General features: G+C 39.1%; 1 protein-coding gene across 1 annotated transcript in view; it reads left to right on the forward strand.

Annotated features, from left to right (window-relative positions):
* The first annotated feature begins 3,615 nt into the window (after positions 1 to 3,615).
* Positions 3,616 to 22,168, forward strand: part of LOC134006596 (gamma-aminobutyric acid receptor subunit gamma-3-like) — a 95,084-nt gene continuing 76,531 nt past the window's right edge. The window contains exons 1-2 of the mRNA XM_062445521.1: positions 3,616 to 3,671; positions 4,170 to 4,324. Coding sequence (XP_062301505.1) covers positions 3,616 to 3,671; positions 4,170 to 4,324 — 211 coding nt within the window. The remainder of the gene's footprint in view (positions 3,672 to 4,169; positions 4,325 to 22,168) is intronic.

Genomic DNA, 22,168 nt, shown 5'->3' on the forward strand with positions numbered 1-22,168 from the left:
AACGATTGAGTTCAGTGTTTTTGTTTGTACATTTCTACATTGACTTACACTGGAATCAATGAGCACACGTTATGATATTTTTGACTGGAGCCCACCGCGGCACCGCATCTGTTGGACTATGGTGAGACATACTCAGGAACAAAACTGACACATGCTCCCAGCAAAAGAATCACTGCTTTAATCTCATGGATTTGAAACAGTGTGTACACTCTGCTCCATCACCTGCTGCTGGGAGCATTGTCCCCCGATAACTTTTTTGGCGCTGAATAGACATTTAAACAATGGCTTGCACCACATGTAAATAAAGATGACTTCAGCTGCTATTACAGTACCTGCTTTGCTTTGTGAAATTGGGACCTGCTGTGGATATCTTTAAGAAATCTGTTTAAAAAATGATTTCCAAAGCTGTTTTATCAGATTTTTTGTGCCATAATATCCTGTAATGTTTTTGTGCTGGCTTGGTTTGATGTTGAATCTGCATTTAATGTTAATCTAAGGTGTTGCTACCTGTCAAATGCTCAATGGGTGTCTATCAGCAATGCTAATGTTAGAGTGCAGCAGCATTGTAAAAGGAAGTCCAAAGAAGTGCAGTCGAAAGGCAACCTATACTGTGTCTGTCTAAGGTTGCCATGGCAGCAAGTCCAGACTTCCCGTTCCCCATTAACAATCTCCAATCTGCACATCTGTTCCTCTACTCCCTGTTTTTTTCTGACTGCGCTGCTACATGTTATCAAGTGAGAAACACAGCTGCTATTGTTTCTGATAAAGTTCAGGATCATTTTGTTTGTCTCGTCAGAGCCGAACATCTCCAGCGCTGCTCAGAACAAAAAACCCTTTATTTGAGCTGTCCGAGCCTAACTTTAAGTTATGTTACCAAAGTAAATGAAAGTGTAAGTAGCATTTTAAGCCCCCTGATCATCTCAGTCTATTAAACCTGCATTTTTCCTACAATATACTTTAAAATACTTACAATTATTTGGAAAAAAGCAATGAAAATAGCTGAAAAACATCTGGAATCAGATAGGGAAGGTGTGTTAGAGTTGAAAAAATGTTCAAACATTCCTAACCTCAAACAAGAAAAGAATGTTCATTGTGCCTGCATGTGTCCATACAACGAGTGCCCCTATCTATCCACCAATCCATCCATCTATTTAACCGTCCCTCTTTTCTCTACTGCTGGTCAAGAAACGACTGCCTGCCCCTCCCTCCTTCCTTCAGCCACTGTGACAGACTCATCTGCCATACATCTGTTAGAAAAGGGATTTAGTTCCGCTTAAGTTGCTTTCACCCGTTCAGGGGGGCCCCTACAGCAAAGCGCTTCACTCCAATTTAAGCCCCGACTGGCCAGCGGATGACAAACGCTTGTTTTTCTATGTACTGTCTGGACAGCTGTGGCTGATGCGTGTTAGGGTCAAATTTAGGATTGATTATATGTACTTTATCCAACACTAGCTCATGGAAGTTTGAACTTGGGTCTCTCAAGTGGGGAATGTAATACACATCCAGCAGCCAGCTTAAAGAGACTTACACAGGACCAAGATAGCAACAGTTGTCTATCAGAGAAACGCTTCACATGTGCAAGAGATCTTTTTTATTTTGAACCATCATGATTTGATTACTTCATGGAGAGAAAACTAAGTGAGACCTTTGCTTCAATTTCTTTGCAAAAAGCCATTGTAGCTGTAGCTGGGCTTTACAAAGTATTTGTGTTATTCATTATTTGTTTTATGTACTGTATTTGTTTTATGTATTCTATTTAAAATGAGCAAATAAAAAATGAACAAAGACGGCATTGGAGAATTGATTGGTGCACAGCTGGCTGTCGTAGCTTACACGTGGCTTTGGCAAATCATGATTATACAAATGCAGTTCTTAGTGGCACTGATTTCATTCCATATTGATATTTAACTGCTTTATCAAAGTAATTCCAGAGATTGCACATATTATTCCATCTATGTCTGCTTTTATAGATGCAAAGCTGTCAAAAAAAAGTGTAATGTTACCAATTTCAGCTGCCTCCTCAATCTCTTAGCCCCCTGAGTATCATTTTGTATGGAATTATCCAAATTATCTTCATCATTCTAATTCATCACTGTGTTGCTTTCACGTTTTAGATTTTATTGAGCGAGAACATCCCTATCATTCCTAAGAGAGAGAACTCATTAACTCATTATTGAAGGGAGAAGTCATCAATTTTATGGGGCGATGAGGAGTGCATAAATAAATAAGTAGCAGTGTAACAAATGACAGCTCCAGTATCAGTTTAAAAAAATCAGTAATCCCTCTATTAGTGGTAGTGGAGGTCCTGCTGGTCAAGAGGTTAATCCTCCAGTTGCAGCACTGCAGTCAAACTCTTAATATTGATACACTGGACTGTTTTGCTTGTTGTTGCGCATTTGTGGCCACCAGGGGGCAGCGCAGATTCTTCACATGCATGAAAAATCTCACAGGTTTGCAGGCTGAACAACACTGGCCGTCCTACTGAGTTGTGCGCCTGTATAGAAATGACTTATTCTGAATGTTGGGGGTGGTAGTGGAGGAAGATGGGGGGGTCACTATGCCTGACTTCCAGGGGTGATCATCATTTGGCAAACAGCAAACATCAATATAAACTAAAATCAAATGCGCATTCAGTTAAACTGATCTACTGCTGTTTTTATGACTTTGTGCTCACATTTGATACTTTTCTTATGAGCTGCATGGTGAAAATTTGAAAATATGGATAAAAGTATTCTCCTCTACCTTTCATCAAATAACCCTAACTCCTGTTTCTGCGCATTTAAACCAATTACTGATGATTTAAAAAAGAAAAAAAGAAAAAATAGATGTAGATGTTTAAGCTCGGCAGTGGTAATGAAATAAATTAATGTTTTGCCCATGACGTAGCCTGCACAGCAAATACAAAGGTGGATGTTTTGCATTTGTTTTAATGGGATGCAGATGTGCTTCAGGTACTGTGTGTGTGTATAGCCCGTGCACGGTGTATGAGTCACGCAGAATGCTTATCTCCTAGGGTTCACCAGCATCACCACCAGCAGCATCAGCACCTCCACCAGCAGCAGCAGCAGCAGCAGACAGCGTCACCCAACCACTCAGTTGCCCACACAGGCGTTAGAGGAAGGAGGGCGCTGCTGGCTGGCTGGATCCCGTCGATTGCTTTCTTCTTTCTTCTTTTCTTTAGTTTTTTCATCTTCTTCTTCTTCTTCTTGTGCCACCCCCCCTCTTCCTCTGCTGCCTGATCACACTGATTGATACATCTCGGTGCGCCCTGGTGGAACCCCCTCCATCCACCACTTCCAACCTGCAACCTCCACTCACAACCTCCCCGCCCCCCCAAAAAAACAAAAAAAAACTGCAGGAGCTCGGAGGCACTGAGGGGACCGCTGTGCTGTGCTCGACCGCAGATGACACGCAGAAGAAAGTGTGTGGGCGGATGAGGAAGTTCAGAGCGCGGATTGATGGTCACACACCTACTGTACTGGCACTTTATCACAGCTGCGACGGCGGCAGGAGTAGAAGGAGAAGAAGGGGAGCACCGATTGCTTCTCCATCCTCCAAAAAGAAAAAAACACAAAAGCCCTTCTTATGACCAGGGGGTGATCCGCGTATGGGAAAATGACAATCAAGTTTGTGGTCATCCTCTTGTTACTTCTTCTCGTTCAAGGTGCTCGGTGAGTCTCATTTATTTTCATATTGGCATGATCAACAGCTGAGAGGTGTTTCTTTGAAGCTTTAAAAGTTGAGGATATAGGTGTATAATATGTGAATGAAGCTGCGTGTAGGCTGCTGCTTTATTTTTCTAGGGGGCTTTCCCCGCACACACACACACACACACACACACACACACACACACACACACACACACACACACACACACACACACACACACACACACACACACACACACACACACACACACACACGCACACAAAAAAAGACAGCATCCATTTAACGTCTAAGCATCATTGGGGGGGGGGGGGGGGGGGGGTGTCTGACAATCATTTGCAAGATTTAAATCCAGAGCATCATCATCATCATCATCATCACTGCTGCATGCTTTTGCTGCTGCGACAAAGTTTTTTTTAATGACAACCGTGTTTATTAAAGGGGAGTCAATCAACATGATTAACGACCCCCTCCCCTCCTCCCCCCTCCTCTCCTCCCCCAAGTCCTGATCATCTGGAATATGGCGACGACGATGAAGATCTCCATGACACCACTGTCAATCAAATGCTGGTCCCCAGGTCGCACCAGGAGGATGCCACACTCATACTGAACAATTTGCTCAAGGAATATGACAAAACGCTTCGACCAGACATTGGAGGTAAGAAGTTTTTTTTTTTTCTTTTTTAATTAATTAATTTTCATGACATTGCATCAGAAGTAATTTAGGGGGTTGCTGGTGTAAAAGGGGGTGCTGTCCAGGGTGCTGAAACTAGTGGTGGATGCTGATGCTCACTGTAGGGGTGACATACTTAGAAAAAGGTTTGTGTGTGTGTGTGTGTGTGTGTGTGTGTGGGTGGGTGGGAGCTGGACTTCCAAATCATACTCTGATTGCACCCATGTTATTGCCGGCGTGCAATCAAAACTAAGGGCTTCCCAAGGTAGAATATTCCTCTTCTTTGAGGCAGGGAGGCTGGACGCTAATCATCGGATTGTGACTGGTTTGATACCTGGAGTGTTCTCATTGTGACTGGAAAGGAAAGTACCCCCCTCCCTCCCCACTCGGGTGAAGTGTGCGCTCATTACCAGAGTCCCTTTTATTGTGACTGCCGCCTTTCAATAGTCATTTGGAGAAATCAAGCTAGACGTTTGAATGAAAAATGGAGTGATAGTCACCTGGGTGTAGTAAAGCTCTGATTGTTGGCTGGCCCTCACCTCTGATTTCTTTGTGCATCTCAAAAGTGTTAAACTCGATGTTTAACACTTTTAATGTTTAAAATGTGTTGCTTTTCTGTTGTTCAATAAATGGACTCACAGCTCTGATTTACAGTGTTAAAACTAAACTATATCCTCAGAAATGACCATAAAACACACAAGCAATGAAAGCAGGAGTTGAAAAAAGACTAAATCTATTCATGAGTAAGGAAACTGGTCTCTAATTGCATTACAATTAGAGATATGTATTTTTCATGTCCAATTTGTGTTTAAAAATACCCTTAAAACCTGATTAAAACAGGCTTTAATGGTGTTAGGAGAAGGTCAGTGTAATTTTTTAAAATCATAACAGCTTCAAGACTGGTTAAAATAACATAATATTAACTCATAGCTTAGAGGAAAATGACTCTGATGGCAGATTTGTGGTTTATGTAGTCTTTACTTTTGATTTTAGACACATGGTGAGAAAAAAGTGCTCTGAAGATCCCAAAAGCCTGTGGTGAACCTGTGGTGTCTTCTCTGGCAGAACCAAGGTCTTTTTTTAATGCTTTTAACATTTTTCCAGTATTCCCTTTAACCCTCGGATTCAGATTTTGCTTTTAGAATCACTGACGCGCTGAGAAATATCTGAAGAGTATATGATATGTGGAACTCGTTTGGGAACCTCTACTCTCAGTTTTGGGGTAAACACAGTGTTTGTAGCATTTTAGATGCTATTTTGTTTCCCGCTGCTTGCTGTGGTGTTGTATTCCCCCCACTCGCTCTATCTGCCTACACATCAACATCAAAACAGGCTGAGGTAGACTTCGAGTATTCCTGACAAGTTCCTTACACAAAGGTAATTTCCCTCAAAAGATATTCCATGTGTACTAACACGTTTGGCCTCCAAAGTATCTACCGGATACAGATATTGGATACCAATACAACACCAAAAAGGTTTACTGACATCTCGACACACTTTTGAAATAATCAGTGGTGGAATAAATAGTTAGATTCTTTACTTGAGTAAGAGAAACAATACAATGATGCACATTACACATTCATCAGATTAATAGGTGGTTAATACTGATGCACGAATATGTAAAGTAGAGTTTTACTGGTGAGGTTTAGCCAGTTTTAACTGCTTTTGATACAGTTCAGTGGTTCCCAACCTATGGGTTCCTTTGAAGGGTCACAGGATAAATCTGAGGGGTCATGTGATGATTCATGTGGTATGCAAGAAAAAGAAGACAAACCTCTGCTACATAAATTTGTATTGATATTTTTGGCTTTATCTAATATTTGGATTTTTGTGATTTTTGGATATGGAAGAGTTACTTAGTGAAAACATCTGGAGAATTTGGAGGGAAAATTTGTGAGAAGGAGCTCCAGCTGGACTGCTTTTTTTGCAACTGGTCACGAGCCAAAAACTTGAGAACCATTGGTTTCACTTTTAACAAAACATTGTGATTTATAGCATTATTATGTTTATTATGCAAAATGTTAATCTGAAAAGTAGCTACAGCTGTCAGATAAATGTGGTGGAAATAAAAGCACTGTGTTCTAGGGATGGAAATAACGATTATTTTCTCTAGGAATCAATTAGTAGTTTGGTCTATAAAATGTCCAAGTTTGTCCACTCAAATGTCCAGATCAACAGTCGACAACCCAAACATATTCAGTTTACTGTCACAGAAGGTCAAATAAACCAGAAAAAACACATTTAATAAGCTGGAATGAGAGAATTTTTGTATTTTGCCTTAAAATTTACTCAAAAAGATTAACCAATTATCAAAATAGCTGGCATTTAATCAACTAATAAGATGAAGCACAAGTATAATATTCAATGAGATGGCTTTTACTCAAGTACGCTTTATTAAATGTATTTAGTTACTTTCCACCACTGAAAACAATAGTATAAAAGTATAAATTTAATATACGTTGAATAGCATAAACTAATCTTACACAACTCCAATCCTAACTCTTCTAATTAGTATGTTTTGCTACAAATATCTATCTCTCAGATGCAGAACTTTTGGGTTTGAAGTCACATATTAAAACTCAGTGTGTGACCCTCCTCTGTACCTCAAAGTTGCCGCTGCTGAGCCTCAGAGGTTTCATTTGTAATGGTTTCATTTGGGAGTTTTAGTTGCGGAGATGCCACAGATGAAGTTTGTGGAGAAACTCTAGGGGGGGGAACCCTAATCTTCAGATCATTAAGAGTGTTTATGTGTGTTCTGGGGTTCTTTAGAATGACCAAACACCCAGCTTTTACTGTACTAACCTGGTGGGAACTGATTATTTTTTTTATTTTTTTGCCTCCACTGGCGGCTCCCTCAGCTAAGATGAGTCTGCCAGCTTGCCTTGCGGAGGGGGGAATCTCCCTCCAGCTCTGCTTCCATAATTAAGGATGAAATTTTGATGAGATCCAGTTGACAAACCTCGACGTCGTCCATGAAATGTTAATGGCTTCGCAGGATAAAGTGAGGCAGTCGGGAAACACGCAGGCATGTGCGTACGGGGAAGAAAACACATGCGTCGAAACACACACACACACACACACACGCATACACATAAGCAAACACACTCCAAGATGATGCTGAGTCAAAGACAGATCTGGGACATTTAAGTCATTGTAAAAAAGACTGGGTTCAGTTGAGAACTGCTGCAATGAATCCCTAACACACACACACAAACACACACACGCACACACACACACACACACACACACATTTATACACACACTCTCACAAGGCAAGTACACTCACATATACAGCCAGCTTCTGATGTCGTAACAGTGTGGCTCGTTTCCGAGATACATCTGGATTTTGTCTGAATCAAAGTCATCTTCTTCACACACACATACAAACACACACACACACATACACACACACATACACACACACATACACATACACATACACAGTATCAAACAATGCTTTTTCCTTTGCCTCGTTTTAAAATGAGAGCTGTAGTTTTGCTTGTTTATATGCTGCTGCTGCTGCTGCTGCTGCTGCTGGAAGTGCAGCCAGAATACATACTGTTGTTTTAAGTGTTTAGGTACATTTCTGTATTAATTGGGCGTCGATTTAGAACTCAGTCGTGTGTTCGTGTCTCACAGAGGAGCTCACCTCTTAACCAACTGAAAACAATCTCTTTAAGCCAAATTGAAGCAAGGGAGGCTGGGAGTTTTACCACACACACACACACACACACACACACGGAAAGCATATGCTGTATCATGTTATTTGCAATTAAAGAAAAAAAAAAAGTGTGAGAGTTTAGGATTTAAATCCAGAATTGAAAAACAGCTCCTTAACTTTTGACCAAAATCCATCTGGAGATACATGTCATACTTTCTAAGAATTAAATAGAACAAAGGATTTGATTATAATAACTAAAAGAATACATTTTCATGTAAAACCCCTATGTAAGGATATAATTAATAAAATAAAGTTGCATTCTAAACTTATTATTCAAATATTTGTCATAGTGCTATTTATTCTAGGGCTGCAACTAATGGTTATGTTCATGATCAATGTAGGTGTTATTTTCCCAATAAATTGATTCTTTGGGCAATAAAATGTGAAAATAGTGAAAAATGTCAATCACAGTTTCCCAAAGCCCAAGGTGGCATCCTCATATATCCCAAATGACTATCCACAACCCAAAGAAATTTAGTTCATTGTAAAAAAAAAAAACAGAAAATATTGACATTTGAGAAGCTGGAACAAGACAATGACTCAAAATGTTTGTGTTTAGCATGTGCTACTCGCTCTGTACTAACTACAAGTACTATTAGTAGAAGGTCAGAATTCGAAGTAGAGCAACTCTCTTCTTTTCTGCAATGAATTCTTGTCCTTGTCACCAGCAGCATCAGATGTATTAACATATGAATGCTTCTGTTTCTGAGGATTTTTCCATGTAAAGTGAGTCAGCAAAAATCCACTGCTAGCTGAGTCAGTGTAATGAAGTTGAAAAAGATGCTTCGATTGCGTAAAGTTAAGGTTGGCATAATTAAGAAACATGACCTACATGAACATTTTTGTGTGTTTGTGCTAAATGGATTTAAAATGTGGATTTAAAAATTTGGATTTAGTATCTGAATAATGTCACATTAGCATAAGCAAACAATGATGTTTACCTCCAAAATCTGCTATCCGAATATAGATATAAAAATTCAACCGGTAGCACAAAACAAAGCATATTGAAAAAGTCAAATTTAGCACTTTCCCTTCTCTTTGAGGATAATTGATCTCTCAGCTGTCTTTGCCTGGAGTGATCAATTGTTTCTCCCTTCAGTCTGGCAAAAAAAAGAGGCATCAGTGCCGCCTCATTGTTAAGATTATGCCTTTCTTATTGATTTATGTTGGTGAGTCATCTTAAAAACCATCAAAGTACAATCCAGTTTCACAGCAATGAAGCAGAAATTGAGAAAATAACAGTCGGAATTCAAGACAGAACCTAACAGGGTTTTTATCTTAGTTCCCTTGTTTGTTTTCCTGCACTGTCTTCTAGTCTTGTGAAGTCAGCAGTGAGTCTAATCTTCGTATAAAGTGGGTGACTGGTCCACTTTCGGAAAAGGGAGAGAAAAAAAAGTGACCCACATTTTCCCCTCCAAGCTGAACAAGTGTTGAGCCTCACCTTAACTGATAAGAAGCAGTTCGCCTTTAGATGAGGATGAGATGCTTTTGTGTCCCTATTGTGTCACTTTCCTTTTGGGTTCAGAGTGTGATCACTGTGTGCGATCTGTGTGATGCTTGTGCACGTGTGTGTATGTGTGTATGTGTGTGTGTGGGAAGACCTCGGAGCATTTGCGAGTGTGTCAGTGCGTGTGTGCTTACCAGGGAATGGAGGACAAAGCGGGTTGGTAGCGCAGGAGCTTTGTACGCTGTGAGGGCACTGCCGCCTCGCACATTTGGAGTTTCAGGAGCTGGAATGATTCAAGGAGAAGTTAGATCTAGAAATACATCGGCAGAGATGTGAGAAGGTTGGCTTCAAAAGTACCTGCGAGTCCACTGACAACCCTCTTAGGAAGGCTTTAAAAGGCAGAGTGGGCTTTCATCAAAACAGCAACAAACATGTCAAAACAGAAAAAGAAGTAAGGAAAAAAATCTTAGAAAAATGTTAAATATGCAGAAACACCTCAGCAGATGGCAACTCACGGTTGTTTGTTGTCATAGTAACGCAACATGTTTTGTGCCTTGCAAGTTTTTCTAAGCGCTAAGCAGTAGGTATGGGTCTGAAAATAGTCCCTGATTATTTCCTGTTTCCTGTTTGAGTGACATTTGCTAAAAAAGTACAGTGTCCAGCTGTTTCGTTGGAATTACAGAGACTTTTTTAAAGTTGAAACTTCCTGTATTTTAAGTTCCATCCTCAGTAGCAACTAATGGCTTAGGGCTGGAAGCCACTGACAGTGTAGGCAAGTCAGAAAATGTTGAGATAGAGACTAACACATTGTTAGTTTTGGTCTTTTCATGGGATTTGTTGACAATAACAAAACTTCAGAATAGGTGCAGTGGCTGGGGCCGTGGCTGACAGTCTGTGACAAATTATAGGTGACTGTGAGGTCATTTTTGTTAGATAACAGATAAAAAAAAATAACACAAGTTTTTGAAGGGAAGCATGGAGTGGCAGGAAGTCTTCAAAACTAAACAATGTTAGTTTCGTTTGACTTAAGGCAATGTCACATTACATTTCTATGCTACAAATATTGTATGCATCCCCTTATTTACTTCTATGAAAGCCCTCAATATGGACAAATTCAAGCATACGTTTCCATGCTAAACTTTGACTGTTTAAATGTGGTCGATCAGCCAATAGAAACACTACAAACTGCCGCATCGCTCACACAGACTATTTACAGTTCCTGATCACTCTGATAAATATTTATTAATTACCCAAATCACAACTTTGACATCACATCCTTTTTTAGGACCTATGACTGGGAAACTGATACATGGAAGACTAATGTGACCCCACCTTGTGGCTAATAATGCTAGTTAGCTTATTAGCTTGATCAGAGGTGTCACATATTTGAGATTGGATGATTTGGAAATGATTTAACCTTAATTTCACAATGAATGGTTTTAATTAGGCTTTATAAACAAAAGTTGCTTTTCTGTGTGTTTTTTATTTGTTTTTAAAGTCCAGATAAAACATCAAACTTTATCTATCTTAAATGGGATAGACAGGCCAGACATAATGTTGGGAGGATTTTGATGTTAACATTGAAAAGTGGGAATGTCATGAATATTAGCTTTAGCATCAGTGGTTTGAACTAAAACCCAAAAGTAATTAACGTTAGCTTTAGCTTGCAACATTGCTAGTTGCTCGAGTATTGTTCTCGTCAAAATAAATAGGCAGCAATGACATGTGTCTCACAAAAGAGGGAATGGACATGATCATTTTTTTGACAAAGAGTCAAGAGTTAACCAGTGTCAATTAAAACAGTAGCTACACGTTTGTGAACTTTCTTTACTTAACGTTAAGTAATCAAAAGTGCTGCTAGCTAAGTAGCTAATCTCAGCACTGAGTTTAAAGCCTTTTCACTAACATTTTCTTGCTCAATATTGTTATTAAATGTAATATAGTGTTAAAAATAAGTTATTGTAGACAGTTACTGATAGAGGGGCAGTTTGTTCATAAACATAAGTACGCTATTCTTCAGGGAAAAGCCTTCACAAGAAAAGATGCATTTTAACCAAGTTGTTTTGTAATGAATAAAATTAAAACTTGGAAACAAGCAGCAATAGCCACTCTATGGCTGAAAAGACTTTGAAGGCACACTCTTGGACAGCCAACTGGTCTCAAGAGAAATTACTGCTTAGCAGCCGAGTGTGGAGACAAAACATCTGATTAAGCTATTAACACTTTAAGAAGCTGTCCTTATTTTAAATCCCTCGACTTCTTAGAGACAACAAAGTGAAATAACTCGACCTTATCTGATTTTAACTCAGGACAAATCCGGATTCTCTAACACAAACTCCAGAAAGTTAAGCCTGTTCACTCACTGTTTTTCACTCTGATTAGGTTTCATTTCATCCTCCATTCAAATACAGTTGATGTGACAGCTCTTCAATATTGCCAGGTATCAAAATCCGGTTGCATCACAGCCTGTGAATGTGACTGAAGGCTGTAATTGCCCATAGCTAACAAGCTATTGATCTACACTGACTGACCAGGTCGCTGCAATCATATGCACTATTATTGCTTCCCTGAATATGTCTGGCGCTTACAATTAAGTCTGGGGATGGGAGTGTGTGCATGTCAATAGGAGATGTGTGTTTCTGGATATGTGTGTGTGTGTGTGTGTGTGTGTGTGTGTGTGTGTGTGTGTGTGTGTGTGTGTGTTTGTTACCAACAAGCAGCATCTGTTTGAAGTTTTATCCATCTATATTTATTTATTCATTTGCTTATTAAAATTATTTTTAAGATTTGTGGTCACGGATTTGGCTTTCCTTGCACACTTTTTGGTGGATATTGTAAATGTGTGTGTAGCCTGTGTGTGTGTGTGTGCGCGTGTGTGTGTATAAAGAGAAGGACTTTGATTCAGATAAAAGCCAGGTGCGAATCAGAAATAGAAACCAAAGCTGCTCATTGGTTTGCAGCTGCTGCTTCCTGTTTTCCTCTCCATCTTTCTCTCTCCATCTGTTTCTTAATCAATCTTCTCCCCTTTTATTCTCCCTTTAAACCTCCCCCGATGTACTATCAGTTAATGTACGTTGCTATATAATTCATCTTAATATTTGTGGTCCAGATTTGAGTTTTTCAAATCCAAGTGAAAGTTTGACCCACTTTGCACTCGATATTAAAGTCCTGCAAATCTACTTCAGATGTCATGACAGATCCGATCACAGTGCAACATTTGGTCACATCACTCATCGCTTCTGCTCATATTCTTGTACATTTTACGTCAACAGCCTCAAATTCTCCCTTTGTTTGATAAAAGATTTAAAAGTATCCTTTGTTTTATTAAAGCACAAAACCACTGGAAGTCAGATTTCAAGCAATCTTACCATTATTTACTAAGTGAGTTCAGGCTGAGTTTATATTCTTTTTGGCTCCCAGAGCACTAAAATAACAAGGAAATGTTTGCCTTGCACTCAAAAAAGCTGAGATTTCAGCTTTAACTGGAAATGAATAGAAGATAGAAGGATGAAAGGGAGATTTTCCAGTTCAGAAATGTTAGACCTTGATTTTTTCTCCCCATTATATATACAGTACAACCCTTCAAACTCATGTATCTGTTACTCAAACTGGTTGTTTTAATGCAGGAGTGTTTTCAGTCTGAACCCCCCCACTTAAAGCCTGAACTTCTCCTGCTACCAGAAGTCAAAAAGTCTGCTGTGAAAATGAAAAATATATATATATGTTTTCATTTTAGAATAAAAAGATAGATTCGATTTGTATTCAAGGACATCCACATGCTATAAAAGCGCACTTTTACTTCTATATACTCATGAATTCAAAACGAACAAACACTCTTTTAAAAACTGAAAATAACAAGATACACAAAATGACCTTAGATAAGAATAATGAGGAGTGGAAAGGTTACTAAAAAATTAAGAAAAAGGAGAAAGAAAGAAAAAATATGAATATATATTGTGTCTTTTTTTTCTCTCCATTTCCCGAAGAGTCAACACTGTACATTGCTTGTTTTAGATGTTTTTAAGTAAATAAAGATAATAAGTGATGGGCAATGTGAATTCCACAATACAAAATCTGTATGAAAATGAAAATGTAGACACATTCCTAGCAAACAAAGGAAGAAGAAGAGGAATTCCTGAAAGATAAAACAATAATTCATAATCTACTTAACATAGAACTCTACTACTGGCATGAAAATAACATTTTATGGTCTCCTGACTTTTCCTCCAGCACAGGTCAAAACTGTGCATATTCATATGCTTTTTTAGCCAGTGGAGCTCAATGATCTCCCTATATATTGTACATTATTTTCTGAAGAGAAAACAAAGCCTGTTAATGATCTGATATACACTGCAGGAAAGTAAGACATGCTGGACTGTTTTGCATTACGGCTGTAGCCTGTGGGAGGTTTGCTTATGATTTTCATGCACTATGCTCAAGTAACTTCATACCTTCTGACAGGATGCAACCTTTTGCTGCTAACAGCTGTTACACAGAAAAGCACAACACAAGACAGGTGAATATGTTATGTAATCAGGACAAGACACCAGACACTAGAAGGTGAAAATTATAATATTTTTTTTATATTATAATAAATTATGTATAAATTCAGAAAGCCCCATTATTTTTCCTCAGGAATATCACACCCTCTTGGTCCAAGATTAACCCTTTCAATACCATTAGAGATAGATGTTTTTGTTCTGCAAGTGATATAGATATTTGTGTGATCTTATTTTGAAATATTTGTATTGGAAATATGGCTACTCCTGATTGGATGGCTAGACTCATCTTGTGGCTGTGCTTTAACACATGCTGTTACAGATGATGAGTGCATTTCCCTATGAGCCAGATGATGTGAGTTGTTTTTTTCCACATTGAACATAGAAATGAACTTTTTAGTCTTTTTTAATGGTGTTTCATCAGAGTATTAGGTCACTATGACATCAAATCAGTCTTTGCACTCAGCTCAGCATCCTCAGTGGATGTTTTTTCTAACTGTGAGTGCATGGAGATAACCAACAAACAACACTGTGTGCAAAAGTAAGTTCAATTTTCATATGAAAGTCGTGAATCTTAAGAATCATATCCTCAAGTAACTTCTATCAGTTGAGGCTGCTTTGATGCTCTTTGATCCTTGAATTTAAAGAAGTGTGTCTGCCTGAAAAGGTGGTAAACTCTATCACAAACAGAGGTGGATATTTTAAATAGAGTCGCCCCTCGCTAATGAATAGAAGCGAACGCAGCTTCTAAGATCACAAGGCTGTTGGATGTAGAACATACAACATTTCAACTCACTATGCTGTTATTAGTTCCTATTAGTTTCATGTCATATGGATTTTTAATTAACAACTCGTTAAAGCAACGATACAGTAGCCTCAACTGTATTTAAAATATAAATTAATGCATGCAAGCTCATTCTGAATATGAAAATTAATGAAAGATTTGCAGATTCTGATGTATTTAAACTGCATAGCTTTCAAATGATTAGATCCAGTTGATGGATTGGATTAATATTTAAAGGGCATGATGTTCATCATTGCAACAGGACCAAAATCAGTTAGGAAACATGAGGAGGAAGTTAAAATAAACTATAATGTTTAATAATTTAATTTAAATACATTTGGCTTTTGACTTGAGGGGTGTAAATTGAATTGAGTAGATGTTAGATGATGGGAACTGAGCTAATAATGCGTCCAACTCAGCAGCAAGTCCCACTACACTCAATGATGTGTTTGAGTTCAGTTCCTTCAGTTGGATATTTGAGCTTCAGGTCTCGATCAGATGAAGCATTTTTTGCAGGTAAAAAAAAAAAATTGTTGCTAGGCGACCACTGAATCAACTGTCCTTAGCCTAGATATTCTTTGCTGTTAAGTAAACTCGCTACAGGCCTGCTGCTTTGTGTTCAGTTAAGGGTACATACGAAAAACACAGGCGCTCATCAATGCGAACACTATTATACACTATAAAAATCAGAGAAATAAAACAGATGTAGATTAGTGGTAATCCATGTAATGGCACAAACCACTGATATTTATTCAAATACAAGAAAACTAGAGTAATTCCTGTTTATTTTCATTTGAACACAACCTTTAATCAGAGTGAAGTGAACAGCTTCACAGTTTGACTTAACTTTGACTTAGTTGAATTAGAATTGGCAGTATTTAGATCGTTATTCACTGATTAGAAAATATCTGAAATTCACACTGATATAATAATATTTGATTTATTATATTGATAATAGTTAATAATCAGAACACTTTGTACTCCATTGCAATATTCAGCCTTTTTTTTTTTTTTTTTTTTTTTAAGAGAAAAGGTGATAATATTACTTTTACCAATAATTGATATTTCAGTTGAGCTTTTAGAAGTAGCATTATGGTTTCTTAGAATAGTTTATATTATATTCCTTATGATCAGTAGACAACAAAAAAACATTTGTTAATTACCTTTGAATAAACATCTATCCATGTCTTTACTTACTCCTTATTCCTCTGGTCACCAACCCTGCTCCTGGAGAGCTACTGCCCTGCATGTTTTAGGTATCGCCCCACTCTAACACACCTGATTCTAATAATTAACTCGTTATCAAGCAGCTGAAGCTTGTCAAGGGCTTAACAATGACTTTATTATTAGAATCAGGTGTGTTAGAGTGAGGAGCTACCTAAAGCATGCAGGGCAGTAGCTCTCCAGGAGCAGGGTTGGTGACCACTGCTCTAGAGGGTCACAGGGGAGCTTCAGCCAGTCTCAGCTGACATTGGGTAGGAGGTTGCCAGTCAATCACAGGGCTCAACCATAAACAGGTTGAAGGATGCCACCTGCTACACATTTAAAATACTTAAAAGCCCAATTAGTTGTTGTCTTGCAGGGATACATGTGAAGAATATGGACTGGAAAACTAACTTTTATCAAGAAATTGCCTATTTTTTTTAACCTTAAAGTTGCAATATGCACATTTCCACCTTAGCTCCAAAGAGCAGTGATGCCCTAAAATCAGTAAATTGCACACAAGCACATCTGCCCTGTGGCTTTGTAGGCCACTGAGGCCTAATCGTATCTCACATTTTGTCCTGTGCTTCTTTAAGAAATATGAACTGAGCAAAATAACAGTATTTCTGCTGTGAGTAAAATAGTTGCTCTCTGCACCTCTGGCTCAAATCTGGGTGGCTTTGAGGCTGACTTGGCCCTGGCAGGCCTCCTCTCCTTGATCCTGGCAGAGCTGACATTTGGCACAGTGGTGACACCTCACCAGCTGAAAGGACAATTCTCAGATGAGCCTCCTCAATATTTCAAGTCCAGTGACATTTCATTAGATGAAAAGGAGTTTAGAGTCCTGGCAAATGCTTCTCCTCACATCTCAGGTAGCCAGGTTAGCCGAGTTGACAATCACCTGCGGGAGGGAACACACACACACACGCATACACAAACACACACACACACACACAGACAGACACACACAGACATATACACAAGGTGCACATGTGTCGGTGCAGCAGATGTGAATGGAAACACACTTGCAGGCGCACACACACAAGCTGGTGGATGGAGTAACCTTTTATGAGCTCTATGATGCAAATGTCTCTTCCACTTTGTGTGTGTGTGTGTGTTTGTGTGTGTGTGTGTGTCTCAACAAAACTGACAACTATATTCTTTTAAACATTTTTTAAAACAAAAACACCAGTTTTTGCTTCAAAAGAGGAGAAAAACATTTCCTCTTAGTGTCAACCACATCCTCTTTTCAGCCAATCGAATGTCACGTGACTCTCCTTCTTTTTTCCACCTCCTCAGCCAATCACCGTGCTCCATTTTCCTTCAAGCTGCAAATGAATCAGCCAATATATTTCCCATGCTGATAGTCACACCGTGTCATGTGTTGTCATCTGGCATGTGGGACATTACATCGCCATGGTGACGCCTGGCTGTATGTTGACAGCCATTGTGTGCTCACATAGAAAAGATGATCTCATTATATTTTGGAGCACTTTAATGCATGAATTAGAAAACTAATGAGGATTTTTTCCCGCACAAAACTTCTATACAACCTTCATGCTTAACATGAGCTAAATGCCATATGTGGACAAATATACTAACATTAATATTTGTAAGTAATGCAGCTTCCTGTGCTTTGTTTTCATGAATAAACACACTGTCTGAGGAAGCAAACATCAAACTCTGGGCAGCAATTTTTAAGCTTTTTTAGCTTCTCTTTAAATGTTTAATTCATCTCGGAAGAGAGGCCTGCGCAGCTGCGTTAAAACCTCTCCTTTCATTCATTCAGCGTTTCCCGCTTAATGAGAAACCACAAAGGAATGGCCCAAGCAATCATGTCGAGCTTTAAAGCGAGGCCTGATACCAAAGTGGAGTGTATTAGGCTGTAATAAGACCAAGCTAGGTTTGGATCATGGCTGATACATTTCCCATCCCTGTGAGCTCTAACCATCTAATCGATTTCTATCTGTGGCTCCCATGTCCGCTCTACTCTACGGCCAAAGCGCTGGTGGTAAGCCCGGAAACTGGGAGGGGCTGGATGGACTTTTGAAATGAAGGAAAGCGAGAGATGAGACCCGCTGCACCTGTGCTATTTGGATTTCCAGTTAGTCATTTCGCTGCTGTACTTTCCTACAAATGAGAATGTTAGGTTTTATGTGTACAAATCAGTAAAAAAAAGGATTTAAAAGTCTCTATTTTGCCAATTTAGTGACTCCTGACCTCACTGAGGAAGAGAGATGTGGCTTTTTTTTCCAGGAAAGCCTCATTCCCCACATTAGCTTGTTTAATATCCATTGTTGTGATTGCACTGGGGGACCGAATAATGCATAATTCATTGTTTACCTGGTGGACACAGACTCTAATTAAATTCCAGGATGTCTCCAGCTGTGATGAGTGTGTCTAGTTTTGTCTGCTTGTGTTAAAAGTGACAAGGTTGCTCATGAAAAAAAAAAAGACCTCTAGCAATCTTACGTCAGTCAAAAAAAAAAATCATTGTGTGACTAAAGCACCTAATATTCTGCCCCCCCCCCCCCCAACCCCACCCCACCCCCCTCTATCAAAGAGATTATAGCATTAACCTCACTGGTGGCAGACGTCCAAGGCCTATTAGCATTATTATGAATTCATTCCGTCGTAATTCTCAACACACAGTATCCTGGGATTAGCCTAAGCCGCGCCAAAAAATGCTGCCTTTTTTTTTTCTTTTCTTTTTTTTGCACCGTAATCTTCACCAGTGTGTGAACAAAGTCTTAAAGTCAGTTCAACATCCCTGTAGTATCTTATGAATGACAATCCAGTCAATTCATGATGCAACTGATGCAATAAATTGATGATACGCTTTCAGATAGAAGAGCTTGTTGTGATTATTTAATTATTCTCTTAACGGGGGAAATAGAAATGAGAGCAGATTTTAGAAGGCGCCCTCCTCATTGTGTGACACACACACACACCTCCATCCTTCTACCACCACCCCTTTTTCCTCTCTACGCCCCACATATTTTGCTGAGTGATTGCTTCATGTTGCTTGTGTGATTGCCTGGTGGTGATTCATAAGCAGTGAGACCTTTCCTTTCCCTGGTTCTCATTAAACCTCCGAGGGAAGAGAAATACCTTGCCTTTCCCAGATCTGTTATATTTGATTCAGGGAGCTGAATACAATCTGGCACATTACAGTATGTGTTTGCTCGGTCATCCGCAGAGCATGCACAAACAACTGCACACATCCATTCAATATGTCTGATGGGAAAGTCTTTTCATTGAGACTCACTTTAAAAAAAAAAAAAGCGTTCATAAAGGCGTTATGAGTTTTTGCCAAATCCTCAGCATCTTTTATCTTGGTCTGATGAAATGAACCGGACGTTCATGTTTCTATAACATGTTTGTTGGCTCGTTCTAATAAAGCACACTCTGGAGGGTCAGCCGGTGACGCTTCACTCTTCAGTTCAAATCATATTTGTTTATAAAGGGAAGATTTATTGAGCAAATGTGCCTCAGCAACATCCTGCTCTCAATTCATCAAGGTAGATACAGTATACAGTTAGCAGCACAGTACATTTCATCCTGGTTGTTAATAGTAAGATTTAATGTTATTTATATGCTGTTATGAAGTTAGATGTTAAACATGGTCCAAAACCTAAGGTGAATATATGTTAAAGTGCTTCCTGCAAGTCAAAATCCAAGGCTTCAACCTGCTCTGAATGCCTTTTTTGCAATGTAACTGGTACTTCATCCTCATTATGACATCAGATTGTTTGTGTATGCTTTCAATTGGCCATTTGTTGTTGCTAAGTTTGTTGCTAAGGTTGTTTCGGGGGTTGTTCATGTTGTTTTCTCGCATATTTCGCATCCAATCCAGGCTCGATCATCTACAGATGTATTTGAGAAGTTTCCATTTCAGGGAAAGAAGGAGGGAAAAAAGTAAAAGCCTCCAGAGTCAAGCAGCTAACCAATCAGAACAGAGTGGGGTCATCAGGAGGGAGGGTCAGGGTTAAACGGCCTGTGTCAGACAGAGGCTGAACTGAAGGGCTGCATAAAGAGTATAAGATAAATAAGGATTGTTTTTAACTATACAGTCACCGGCCACCTCATTAGGTACACCTGTGCAATCTAATGATCTCATCCAATTAATTAATAATCTTCTAACTATCTTATCACCTGTGAGAAAGGATGCTTAAAGGGGATGTTTCATGCACAAAATGTATAAACTTCATAAATGTAGAATTTATAGCTGTTGGATTGGATTGCATTAGATTGCACAGGTGTTCCTAATAAAGAGTCCAGAGAGTGTATCATGCAAAGATGTAACAGTAAAGCCCCACATTAAAAATAAAGACCCAGAAATGCATGCTACATCCCCTTTAAGCATCCTTTCTCACATTTAGTAAGATAGTGAGAAGTATTCTGGACTCTCTCATTATGAGTATACCCCTCTAGCTGTTCACCACTACAACAATAACATTTACAACAATTTCTTTTTTCACACAGTGCAGCAACAATAGACTGGGAAAAGCTGTCTGTATATGTCCACTTCATTTACAAAAAAGACTACAACTTAAATAAATCTTTTGGCACTTGAATCAATAACTTGGAGGTTGAAGCGCAGACAATGGAGCCTCAGTTCCACTGTGTTGCAAATGTTACAAATGAGCTGAAATATATCAAAACCTCTCCAGGTTCCTCTTTGTTGTGGAGCGTTGAATTTGTCAAATTAGGCTATACTTACATCTTTTTGTGTTATCTGCTGTCATTCTTATCTGTCAGAGGTAAAGCTAACAAACATGCAGCTTTTTTTTTGGACAATAGAGTTCAGCAGTAAACATCACCTGTGTAGTAAGCATCACTACAGCTTCCCAGTAATTGGATGATTGCGACTGATGTCCCTCTCAGCGGTGCAGATGGCTCACTGCAGCTTTGTCCTCGGAGTGGGTCTCTGCTGAAAAATGTACAGATGTAGGTCAAATAGCAAATCATTTTTAGCCTTTGCGTGTGCCCACTTTGGAGAACCAGATGGCTGCTGCTCGCCACATGCAGAATGCAGGTTTAGTCACTTAAACACTTCTTGGAGGCAGAGTTGCTCGGGAGGTGGAAAGAGTCTCACTGGTCTAGTTAAACCTCAGTGGGATGAACCAGAGAGATCTTCTTTTTTTTTTTCCTGGCAAAGTATCATTACATAATGAGAGAGGAGAAAGTCATTAGTGTTTATTCATTATATACTACTTCAGATTTAATGTTAATTAACACATAAAATCGCTGGATCTTTAGCTCCTTTTGAGATTTAAGTCAAACTGGGAGATGTGTGAGTTGCACTCCTCATTAAAAAATGTACAAAAGCATTGTTTGGATGGTAAAACAAATCCTACATACCACCTTTTTTCTACCCCTCGATTCCTAATTAAGAGTCTGGTTTTCACTAGTGTGAGAAAACCTTTATGAAATGGAATGAGCCAAGACGTGCCTTGACATTTTGTCATGTTTTCATAAATGTTAAGTAAATAAAACCATTATCTAACAAATCCATGCGATCGATTTCATTAAAACTTTGTTTAGAGAGCTTCCTACCAAAATCGGTCAAGTTCTTAACTCTGTTTGCGTTTTCTGACGCTCCTGAGCAGTTTTGACATTTTTCCGTAATCAGCTATTTGTGTGTGTGTGTGTGTGTGTGCGTGTCGAGGAAAATGTGCAGGTTGAGAACTGCTCGCAAAGACAGTAGGGAACGAGGTTTAAGCTGGTGGAGCTGATCCAGTCACATACATAAAGATTAGGTGCCACTGTGCAACCCAATTCATTTAAACCTATGACACTTGGAACTCAGCTTTAGTACTGTGTGCTGATTACATGTTACTTAAAGTCATATTAGAAGCAGCATACGAAGCATTGGAGGCATCCACGAATGCAAATGCAAGCAGTCAGTTATTGGTCTTATTGTGAAGTATTGTGAAAAGGAGGAAATAATACTAGTTACAAATACTTCGAGGAGAAAAGGAAGCCAACATCTATCTGCCAAGTTTGCACTTGTGTTGACACGCTTCAATCAATCAGTAACGCCAAAATGGAGAAATTGGAGCCTACAAAAAAAAGGCTACATGGCCTACTTGTGATTACCACTATGGGGCTGACACAAATATTCCTGTTGTCAGCTCATATTTACAAGAGTTCTGTTATGACGAACTATATG

Source organism: Scomber scombrus, chromosome 24 (genome assembly GCF_963691925.1).
Source record: "Scomber scombrus chromosome 24, fScoSco1.1, whole genome shotgun sequence".
NCBI classification, from domain to species: domain Eukaryota; kingdom Metazoa; phylum Chordata; class Actinopteri; order Scombriformes; family Scombridae; genus Scomber; species Scomber scombrus.